We start from the raw sequence: 12,498 nt of genomic DNA on the forward strand, positions 1-12,498 counted from the left end.
CCCTCCCTCCCTTCCTTCCTTCCTTCCTTCCTTCCTTCCTTCCTGCAAATAGCTACTTACTTGTTGTGAAATAACAGTTTTTGCTTATAGTATTTCTTTTGGCACCTGAATTTCCCCCTTCAGGATTCCCCTTTCCCAGAGAGAAGACTAGCAGACTTTAAACACTCATGTTTAAGGTTCCCTTAAGTCTGCAAATCTGAAAGTCTTGTTTCCCGTAAAGATTTTGTCAGGCACCTAGGAGATTATACAGTTACTGATATTCAGACTAGGTTTTGAAGCAACATTATCACTGCCCCCCTCTCTGCAAATGCAGATTTTTGTTTTATGTTCATATTAAATGAAGTGCTCTGTACTTCGCTATGAAAGTAAAGGTCACAGTGAACAGCTGCATTTCACAGAGCTTTAGCCCTTTGCAGTTGTCATATTTTTCTTTCGGGTAGATACAGGTAACGGGTGACACTGTGCTGATTCTAAACTAAAGCTAAGCTTTATTATGACAAGTGTTTGGCTGAAAAAATCATATTATCATAGGGCCATCTATTTGGGTGTGTTAGAAGTAGTTTTTATTTTAACCTTATATTTTAATTGTGTTTGTGAACTTCTCCTAAAATTCAGAGCTGCCAATGCCAAAAACGACTCCATATAAATAACTTCCATTTTCTGTTCACATGCCCTGTGATTTCATAAACCATTTCACTTTTTGATCTATCAGAAGGACAATTTTTTTAGATTTAATAAAACCAGTAGAATGCCATCTTTGTAAAGAAGTTTTTAAATTCCAAAATACCAATAAAACACTTTCCTACATAATTCAAATTGTGGCATTTTTAACTCTTATTTTTGCAAAGAGAGGTCCCATTAGCAAGGTCTGCTAGAGGTCACTTCCGTAAAACAAGGTTGGACACAGGTACCTTCCATTCAGTGTCGCTATGGGCTGGTTGCCAGCCGTGGTACAGCGATCTGAGGAGAGGCTCAGCCAAGGACCAAGGAAGAAGGGTCCTGCGTTCAAAATTCTTTTTAAATGCCCATAGGGCAATACCTATGGCCTAAATAGAAGTCTTTCTCCATTTTCTCTGAAGCTTCTTACAAAGAACACGAACAAGTCACCTTCCTTTCTGAGGAAGGAATTGTAGCCTTTCGGTTGCTGGTACAGGCCAAGATTTATGGGAACGCTCTTGGTAGCTGAACTATGTCAAAAATAAAAGCTCTTCTAATGCTGAGGGGTTTCTCCATTAATGTTGTTATGAGATTCATGCTCATGTTGATGGTAAAATGCAAATGCAGAAATCTGTGTAGAGCGTTAGTTATGCCTGTAAATAGTCAAAACTGAAGCCTAAATTGAAGAAGTGACAGCTCCTGATTTCATATCCATATTAAATATGCTTTATCACAGAGAGAAACAAGTATCTAAAAATAGAACTATTAGCCAGGTGATATTTTGACCTCAAAAAAGGGTTCTAGTTTTGATCCCTAAGATGGTGGTGTCTTAGAATTTCATTGTTAATTGTTATTGGACTTCATCACATTTTGGAATTTTGATATCGGGTATTCGTCAGTTTTTTAATAAATTGGAAGCTCTGTTTTAGTTATAAAGGTTCTGGGTGAGAGATCACATCTGAAAAACTGATATCAAACATTTAATGGCCCAGAATTTTTTTAATTCCTTGAAGCATGTTTTTACTCTCTATATAAGTAGTAGAAATGGAATATCCTGGGTTGAAATTATGACTGTAGAGTTTATTCCACTACCCCTTATCTTTCTTTATTTACTTAAATATTAAACATTTTGTTGAGAATGGGATAGACGTTTTACTGTTATTAATGCTGGTGCATCCAGTTGGTCTCTGCAAGATGAGAATAAGCTAATTGGCATGTGAGGAAAGTATGGGGAAGTTGGAAATTATATTAACCTTTAGGTTCATTGCTTTGTTCTATTCCAGTGGCTCTCAAAATGTAGTCTGAGGACCTATAGAGGTCCCCAAGACCCATTCAAGGGTCCATAAGATCCTTCCTTTTCCAACTATGTATCTGTGGAAGGGTAGATTTTCTTGATAGCCCTCATTTAAAATTGAATGGACATGCAGATGTGAAAAGTCAGATGTCTTCCTTTAAGACAGGCAGCTCTCATAATTTTCTTAAAAATTGTATTGTTCCTTTTTATAAAACAGTATGTTTTTATGTTGACATGTAGTTATTTTTATGAATTTTAAATGAAGTTATATTTTTAAATTTTTTCAGCTTTGATTTCGGAACAGGTACATATCAATAGGTATATCCCACATAAACAGAAGCACGTTAGTATCCTTAATAATTTTTCAGTATAAAAAGATCGCAAGGGGGCTCATTTGGTTGAGCCTCTGACTCTCGATTTTGGCTCAGGTCATATTCTCGGGTTCCCAGAATTGAGCCCCACATGGGGCTCTGCGTTGAGCGCAGAGTTTGCTTGTCCCTCTCCCCCTGCTTCTCCCCTCACTCCCATGCTCGCTCTCTTCCTCTCTCTCTATTTCTAAAATAAATTTAAAAATTTGGGGGAAAAAAGGTCCCAAGACCAAAATGTTTGAGAACTGCTGTGCTAGATCAACATGTAACTATGGTTAAAATCAACTATAATAATTCCATTTCCCTTCTGAATAGTTATATATGTTCAGTAATTGCTTTTGGCCTGGATCATTTTCATTCAGCAGTGAAAAATAGATTTTTGAACACCTGACATGCTGGATTACTAAAATGAGTAAGACTTTGCTCTTGCCCTTGAAGCTCATTCCATTTAAGGCCACTACTGGGTGAGGAGAAAAATATTTCTTCCAAAACATATCCCCTGGCCCCAGCAGGGATGTCCACTTTAACTTCTCTTAAGAGAGTCCATCAGTACTAGGCAAATGGAAAACATTCCTGATTTCATTTTCCTTTGGTGTTCTTCCCTGGGGAAGGTGGTGTGGGAGAGTTTTAAATTTTGTTTCTATTGAGCAAATAGGCTAATAAGCACACTCACGCACACAAACATACACTAACATCTGCAGAGCTGCCCAGCACTGTAATTTATTTAGGGAAGCAGGGGTAGAATGGTAATGAAATTTTGTTGAGAAGCCCTTTATGAGCAAAATAGATAGCTACCAATAGCAACTTCTGACCCACTTTGAAAATCCCCTTCTCATGAATCCCTAATTTAGATCTAAATGGTGTGAGAGATCATACAATAAGTTAGGATTAGAACTTCTGAGAAACGAACACTTAGATTCTGTAACAGGCTTTGTAAATGGTTTAATTTGGAAGTTTCATTTGGAGAAATGGGAGGGCTATTATCTGTGCTGAAGATTTTCTGTAAACTTAGATTCCCACTCATTATATCTTTATGTATCCTTGTTTTTAATCGATGGTGCTTTTCAAACTCAATTATGTAGACAGATTAGGTGTGTTCTTTCTGATTAAAACAATTCATGAATTGCACGTTTAAGGTGAGGTTGGAGGATCACCTTTTCTGAAGGAGATGATTTATTTTCTTGTGCATTCTTATCTGTTCTGATATTCATTTCTTATTGTTTATTTCTTACCATTTACTATTTTAAGTTTCCATGTGTGAATTGAAGGCTTTTAAAGAAGGAATATTTTGCTACTGAAGAAATACAGATTTTTTTAAAAAAGATTTTATTGATTTATTTGAGAGAGAGAGTGCATAAGCTGGATAGGGGAGGCAGAGGGAGAAGCAAACTCCCTGCTAAGCAGGGAGCCTGACACAGAACGATCCCAGGACACTGGGATCATGACCTGAGCCGAAGGCAAATGCTTAACTGACTGAGCCACCCAGGTGCCCCAAAATATAGATTCTTTGAATATTTTTAAAAGATAGTTTTACTTTTTTAATATGGCCACATCGGGAGACAAGTAGAGTTTATTTGACTATCTCCGTTGCATAGGGGTTTTTGTTTTGTTTTGTTTTTTGCTTGGGGTTGTTTTTTTGTTTGGGATTTTTTTTTTAAGTTGTTGCATCAAAAAACTTATAAGATTTAGAAATCTCTTGAGAGGGAGGAGAATTATACTTCTTGAACCTGTTGTCAGAAATCACCTTTTGAACACCGAGCCTAGAAAAGTGATATGCTGCGTGGTAAACAATGAGCAGATTATGAGAGAGTGGAATTGACAAGCTGGTTAAAGAAGGATGATGCATTTCTAATTAGCCCATAGTGCCTTTAGTTGGAAATTAATTAGATACTGTTACGTAAATGTCATGTTAATTAAGCAAGAATATTGAAGTGTTATAAATCTGCAAAAGGAATGGCTTATTTTGTGTATTAATGTTTTGCAGTTACCATGAAAGAGCTGATAGAATATTTGTTTGATTATTGAGCTTCTGGCAATTTTTAGCTGACTCCTTGACAGTCCATTTTTCCTAATTGATGTGCTTTAACACGTGGTATAACTACAGCCAATGAGGGCTGTGGATCCAGGAGACAAAAATAACCAGCCATCACAGCTGTTTTAAGAAAACCTTTCTGGGTAGATTGTTGATCTCTGTTACTTTCCAAGGTTAAGGAGAAATACTATTTTTCTGTCTTTATTTAGCCTTAGATTTGGAGAGCTTAAGATGATTGCCATCCTAAACGCAGCTGCCTCCAAGACTAGCTTCCTCCTTGATGAATCATAGTCTTCAACCAGTCTATGGGATTGACTACATGGGTAGGCTCTGAGGTTTTTTTGACATGCTCAGTAACTCTGTGGGAGGCTGACAGAAAATTTGAGAATTCTGCTACTTCAGCTTAAAATATGAGTGTTGATAGTTAGTGGGAAGCCTTTATTCGGTCCTTCTGGATTTGCAGGTTACAGTGAAGTTAATATGCAGATTTGACCCCTGTCTTCAACTTTACGGGGCTGAAATTAGTACTGTTTCTCCAAGAAAATCCACTACCCTATTAGAAACGCTATAAAGATTTCTTGTTGGAAATACAGCTGAAGAATTTTATTTCATGCCTCTCATGTGGAATTGCAAATGCAATCCATAGTGCTACATTATGTATGACACCTTTAATACAAGAAGAGAAACATCCCTACAAGACAAAATAGTGTATTCAGACTTCTGGTGACAAACCACAAACTGCCACAGACATTATTTACTTGCAAATTCCAGGCTCCAAATTGTTGAAACTTAGGAAAAAGTCTTTGACTGTAACATTAAGTGCAAAATGATAATCTGTCATTAAATATCTGCAGATAGTGAACAAATTTGAAAAAAGATACTTAATATGCTTTAGCAAAAGAAAGCAAAAAGAAGTCATAGTGATTGACTAAAAGTTAGTTCAGGTTGGTTAATCTTAGTGTCATGTGTTTCAGAATCCCCAGAGAGCCTTTCATTAAACAAGGAACTTTAACTGTGGTTTGTTTTGTTTTTAATATTCAAAAACCCAAAACTTACTTTTCCAAACTCAGTTGCCATTACCATAGGCTAGAGGGTGATGGTGTAAATCATTCTGTGCTTAGAAATATATTTCTTTTCCTCACTATGATCACACTGAACACGTAAAACACATGCACATACACATACATCACTTTCGTTTATAGAACCCAGTTATGAAGAGGCTTCCTCACCTTGCTCCTCAGTTATGAGCTCTGTTTACTCTGCTGTTCGGGAAGAAGAGGAAGAAGGGCCGAAATTAGGAGTAGGGTTTACAGTGACTTACTGGACCATATGCTACCCTTCTCAGGCATTAGAAAGCTCAGTAAAAAACAAAAAACAAACAAAAAAAACTCCATTCCTTGATGGACCAGGTGCCCTAACTTTGACCCTTATTATTAACTCTCAGAATTATTTATTTTTTTTGGTGTAACCACATGATACCCGTATTATATTTTTATTGTTGTGGACAAAAACTCAAAAAGTTTCCCGAGTGGTCCTTAATTTTCTGTATTCATTTTAACAGAGTTGATTTGGAATTACAGATGGTCCCTGACCTAGCAGTGGTTCCATTTAGGGTTTTTAGACTTTACAATGGTCTGAAAGCCACATGCATTCAGTAGAAACCATACTTGAACTTTGAATTTGAATCTTTTCCTGGGCTAACAATATATGGTACGATGCAGGCTCGTGATGCTGGGAGAACAGCTCCCAGTCAGCTTCACCTTCACAAGGGTAAACAACCATATACTTAGAACCATTCTGTACCCATACAGCCATTCTGTTTTTCACCTTCAGTACACTATTTAATAAATTACATGAGGTATTCAACACTTTAGTATAAAATAGGCTTTGTTGTTAGATGACTTTGCCCAACTGTGGTTAATGCAGGTGTTCTGAGCACATCTAAGATAAGCTAGGCTAACTATAATATTCAGTAGGTTAGGTGTATTAAATGCATTTCCAGCTTAGGATTTTCATCTTATGATGGATTTATCGGGACATGACCCCATTGTAAGTTGAGGAAGATGTGTAATTGTGTAAAGGTAGATATAATCTCCTGTGATGACTATTTTTATTTGAGAGTATAGGAATTTTGTATGACAGTACAATTAGTATAGAATATATGTGCAGTGCTCATATGCATCCATTCTGGATTTTAAAGGGTTTCATAGGTTATAGTCTTTCAGACCAAACTTAATTCCAAGCTTTCTGTTTATAATATTGTCCAATTATCAAAGCTGGGATATATTATCACTGCTAGTTACTCATGCTGTCAATTTGTTTTGGCTCAACTGTGGTTCTGTTTGTGCTTTGCTGTAGTGAATACATTGGATTGGGCTGTTAGTTTAACAAGCTCTCTGGAGAACACTTTCATGGCGATGCATGTTGAGATATGCTAGGTAGCCTTAAAGTTATTTGCGTATTTGCCAAAACCTTACAGAAGTTCATTCATCAGGAATTTTGAAAAGGATCAACTCTCAACCCACATATTGAGGTAAAGATTACATTTTTTAAATATGGGAGTGTTAATTCAGGAGTCCCAGCTAAATTTCTTTAGGGGTTTTGATTTGACCAATTTCTCCCTTCTCTCATAATTTTACTGGATGAATTATTTTATGTCCTTTTAAAAAAGTATTTTGATAGTTTTGCTGTTATTGAATCTTGTGCTCCATGCAGCTCATGATGTTATGGGTACTCAGTGATCTTGGCCAGATACTGAGCTGGGAGTTAAAGAAAATGTTATCAGAGATTGGAACTGACTGGGCTGTTAATATTTACACTGTGTTAAGCTGGTTTTAAAATGTGTGCTAAAATCACTTCTATGCCCACCCCCACCTGTTGCATCAAAATTTCCACAGTCTGGGTCTGGGAATCTCTGGTTTGAAAATGCTCCCTTGAACTTTCTAGATTCTGGAAATGTTCTAATATTTTTGTCTGATGGTTGTTACCCAAGTATATATAGGTTAGAACCCTTCAGTTTGTCTATTTAAGATTGTACACTTCATTCTAGTATTTCATTCTTTTTGTAATACCTCTTTTTAATTTTTTTTTGCTTTGATCGAGTAAACTACTCCCAGTGCAGGGCTTGAACTCATGACCCTGCAATCAAGAGTCACATGCTCTGCCAACTGAGTCATCCAGGTGCCCCTTGTAATACCTCAATTTAAAAAGGGTTTTTTTAAAAAAACACATTAGTCTCCTGATTTCATCAAGCAGCTTGCAGTGGGTACTAAATAAACACTATTAATTGCCCACTGTCACATAGTCATGACCCAAAGTGGGTCTTGCCTCTTGGGAACATAAAATCTGGTGATAGAGAAAGTAATGATACATAAGATAAAGCTTTACAGTTTATGAAGTCTTTTTGTACAGATGACCTCATCAACACTGTGGCTTATAGACAATTTACTATTTCCACTTTTTTGTTAATCTTACTCTGAATTACTCAGCAAGTAGGGAGTAGTTGTAGGACTTTAAATTAAGTCTTCTGTAATGGCCTGTAATTCCCCAGAAATAAGAATGCTTCAATTAACAACAAAAACCAAAATCAAAAACCTCACATGGAGGCAAAAGTTAAAGTGTAGAAGCCATTATCCAGAGGGTTCTTAATGGATATGGGATTTGTGTCAGATTCTCCTACAGCTCATTGTCACTCCATGTTGCCTATTTTTCATGTCAACAGTTGTCCATTTGGATTCTGGAATTTTAGTTAAGCTTTCTCTAGTGATTGTGATATTTGTAGAAAAAATTTTCAACTGAAACACCTTGCTCTTTTGGCCTTCCAACTTTTGGGTTTTTCTTGCCTCATTTTCGAATTCTTGAGAAGTATTTCTGGAAGATGCTGGCCAGTGATAAATATTGTTCTTCCTGATGACATTTAGCATTTATTATTTGTTCCATATTCTTTGGCACTTGGTCATTTCCCATCCAATTCTTTATTATTGTCACGTACTGTTCTTTATTTATGTATACAAATTTGTCTTCCTAAAAGGAACATAAGCTCCCTGAGCATGAGACTATCTCATGTGGTGGCACATAGTAGGATTTTCTAAGTGCTCTTTGACAGTAACAATACACTTCCTTGGTTTTTCCTTCCTTTTCCTGTTTTCCCTCTGTGTCTTCTTACACCCACTAAAGTTTGCTGCTGTTATGGCCTTGGTGTAGGAAAGAGCGGACTAACCATGAACTTCTTAGGTGGGATCTCTAATCCCTAAACCCATGGATGTTGGTGGCATAAACTGTAGGAATAGGGTTCAGAACTTTTTCATCTTTCTTTTCTATTTAATGGGTAACTTCAGTGATAAGAAGTCTTATCATAGTTGGCATACCACTATGCCAGGAAACCATGTTTCCTGTTGCTAGTCATCATCACCACTGCCCTGCCTAGGGCATGTCGAGAACCACTGGTATTCATGTTTATAGAGTAACTTCCTGTTTCAGAAGGTAGGGCATGGTCCCTAACATGGGAGGGTTGGACCATATGTCAATATCAACTTAAGAATTTGTTGGTGGTCCTGATTCTGCAGAGTGAAATTACTGCTTTTCAAGCCTTCACCCAGTAACTGACTATCTCTTGCATACTCTTGAATTATGCTTATCCACCAGATCTCTGGGCTCACAAAGATTCCATAAATGGCCCGTCTTCCTATCATATTCTTATAAGTAAGCCAGATATTCTTCCTTGTTCAGTAATGCTCTCTTTATATATTAAAATGATCCTTAGTTTTTTGTAAAACAGTGTTTTGTTCCTTAGGGAGTGTCCCCTCTTTAAATAAGGCTAGTTTTGGAATAAATTCAAAAGTGGGGTGACCACTGAGATCAATTTCAGAGGGAGTGCTCCTGCTTATTGCTCTGTGGGAAAACTTACTGGTAATTTCCTCTCACATAGATTGGAATTCTAATTAAAATTTTATCCTCAACTTCTGAACATTATGAAACTCCATTGTTTTTTATGAAAAGCATGTTATGATATCGAAAGACTGTGGACCTATAGTCTAAATAGCTGAACTGAAATAAGGTCTTTAAAATTAACCTTCCACCACTACCGCCACTACCACCTCCATCTTTCCCACTGCCCCTCTTCATGTGTATTTGCAGGTTGATCCCTGCCCTTTTCAGTTTCTCCTTTTTTTTTTATTTTTTTATTTTATTTTATTTTTTTTAAAAGATTTTATTTATTTATTCGATAGAGATAGAGACAGTCAGCGAGAGAGGGAACACAAGCAGGGGGAGTGGGAGAGGAAGAAGCAGGCTCATAGCGGAGGAGCCTGATGTGGGGGCTCGATCCCATAACGCCAGGATCACGCCCTGAGCCGAAGGCAGACGCTCAACCGCTGTGCCACCCAGGCGCCCCTCAGTTTCTCTTTATCCAAGATAGCAACTTTGGGCATGTAGAAGGTATGTCCTGACTGATGTGCCTGCCTTTCTGTTTCTAGGTGGGCCATGCACAGACACAGCTCATGTCTCGTTAATCACACCAACCAAAAGATCCTGTGGTACAGGTACGTACATCATTCTTACCTGGATTCACTCTTACCTGGATTCTGCACAGAAATTAGCTGCTGGTTTTAACATGGTGTCTTTGCCACGGTACTCTCTAATTTCTTCCATCAATTGTCAAGTGATGTATTATGTGCTAAGTATTGGGAGTGGAGGTGGAATGAACAGGGGTCAGAGTTGTGCTCTCCAAGGTCAGATTGAGTTAATGCGGGCAGCTAGAACCAAGAAGATGGATATTAAAATTTACCTACTTCCTAATGTGCGAAGAACATTATTAAGACATTGAAACATACAGAAAATACAGATACTTGCCTAGTTTCTGGCATGTGTGTGTCTAATTTGTCTAGGTCTTGGACCTGTTACGGAAACACTATATTTAAATAATGGAGCTGGAGGATGAAAGAAGTTTTGTAGTACAGATTATCAATGTTTTAACTTGACAATTACAGTATCCTAATAGTTGTAGAAAATTATTTTCTGCCATTCATCTTAAAGCCATGGGGTATGCTGAAATCGTTCTTTTTAGATGCATGGAATCCCAAAAACATCTTTGTGCATCTGTGATATTTTTATTAAACATGAAGTCATGAATCTTGTAGCTTTCTAAAGAGCAGTCGTAATGCCCATTACTCCCTTACTTAGTCTGTAGCTTAATTTATCTTAAACAATATTTGCCTTTTCTAATAATGCTGCCTGCTATTTAAAATATCTTAAAGATTATATTTGGAAGAGTCAAAGTAATTATATTGTTTTTCTAAAGGTCACAGTTAGAATCTTTTTCATAACTTAAAAAGTCCTTTTAACTGCCCAGCAGAAATAGCACAAACTATTTCTGTGTACAAAGTTAAACTGAAGCCTCAGTCCCTTTAAATGCTCATAGTTTTGATGTTAAACCTGAAACAGGCCTGTCCTTGCACAGTTTCAGAGTAACGTCCAGGCATTGAACTCTAAGGAATTTAATTTTACTCCTCTGTACCAGTTCTGAGGCATCGGGTGTGTGAGATTGTCCTGGCATGCTCTCATCCCTCCTGTGCCCAGTACCCAAGCTCTCCTGGGTAAGTCCTGGTTGAGATAGAAGAGAGCTGTGCCCCGGGGTAAGGCCGTCCGTCCTGACTGGCCAGTGGAAGTTAGCCATCTTCCTACACCCACTCCAGCCAGAAGCTTGAAAACACTCAGAGCCCTGTGATTTCAGGCTCAGCACTTCACATGCCCAGTATGCTTTAGTCTTTCTTCTTTCATTTCTTTCAGTCTTGGCTCTCAGGGCAGAATTCACCACTGGCACTACTGACATGTTGAGGTAGTCAAGGAATGGGCTTTGAGTACATTGGGTCATCCTGAGAGATTCAGAAAGGAGACTCGTGTACTCAGTGTAGACACTGCTGTTAGTAGAAACCCTTCCTGAATATCATGTGCTTTTGTCCTTCATTTTCTAGGCAGATCTCTTTCCTCTCTTCCGCTTCCATACGATTTTGTTTATCTAAAAGTAATAATGGCATTTATTGCATGTTTACTACATTACCAGACGCCATTCAGTATGTTTTATATACATGCTCACTTAATCTTGAGAGTGGTTCTGCAAGGTGGTTATTCCTTTTTTATAGATGACAAAAATGGGCACTCAGAAAGTTAAATATATTTCCTGGGGCGGTAATATTGCTAGTAAGTAATAGAGCCAGGACTTGAACACAGATCTTTCATTCTTTTACTAAGTTTCCAAATTTCTAGTATAGTTAACATACAGTGTTATATTTGTTTCAGGTGTACAATATAGCAATTCAACAGTTCTCTACATTACTCAGTGCTCACCATGCTGTGTGTGATCTTAATCCTCATCACCTATTTGACCCATCCCGTCACCCACGGCCCCCCTGGTCACTAAGAGTTTGTTGGACGCCCATCTCTCAGATGCTAAAGCCTATTTTGTTTTCCACTACATAATGTTACTGCTTATCGCATTTTATTGTAATTACTTTTACTCCTATCCAGACAGTGGAAAAACATATCATTGGTGAAAAATGGAGAAAGAGAAACAAGATTTTGGGTTTTTTTTTTTTTTTTTGGTTTTTTTTTAAAGATTATTTTTATTTTATTTATTTATTTATTTATTTTTTAAAAAGATTTTATTTATTTATTCGACAGAGGTAGAGACAGCCAGCGAGAGAGGGAACACAAGCAGGGGGAGTGGGAGAGGAAGAAGCAGGCTCATAGCAGAGGAGCCTGATGTGGGGCTCGATCCCGTAACGCCGGGATCACGCCCTGAGCCGAAGGCAGACGCTTAACCGCTGTGCCACCCAGGTGCCCCGAGAAACAAGATTTTGAAACACTGCATACTGTGAAGTATTTTTTAAAATGTGAGTTCTAGAACAGATCTGATGTCAGATCCTAGCCTAGCCACTTACAAAATGTGATTTTGAGCAAGTAAGTTTTAACATCTCAAAATATGTTCTTCATCTGTAAAATGGGATGATAAATCTATCTCATAGGTTTGATGTAAGAAATAATATACATAAAGCTCACGTAATCTTCAATAATGGGGGCTACTATCGTACTATAATCACTAAAGATTATATGTGGTGTTGATAGTGTTGATACACATTAATGTGTATTTT

General features: G+C 37.5%; 1 protein-coding gene across 1 annotated transcript in view; it reads left to right on the forward strand.

The window, feature by feature from the left end:
* The window catches only part of ZFAND3 (zinc finger AN1-type containing 3), a 324,856-nt gene that overhangs the window by 258,413 nt on the left and 53,945 nt on the right, over nucleotides 1-12,498 (forward strand). The window contains exon 4 of the mRNA XM_034660145.1: nucleotides 9,826-9,891. Within this exon, the coding sequence (XP_034516036.1) occupies nucleotides 9,826-9,891 (66 nt within the window). The remainder of the gene's footprint in view (nucleotides 1-9,825; nucleotides 9,892-12,498) is intronic.

The sequence above is a fragment of the Ailuropoda melanoleuca genome, chromosome 5 (genome assembly GCF_002007445.2).
Source record: "Ailuropoda melanoleuca isolate Jingjing chromosome 5, ASM200744v2, whole genome shotgun sequence".
NCBI lineage: Eukaryota > Metazoa > Chordata > Mammalia > Carnivora > Ursidae > Ailuropoda > Ailuropoda melanoleuca.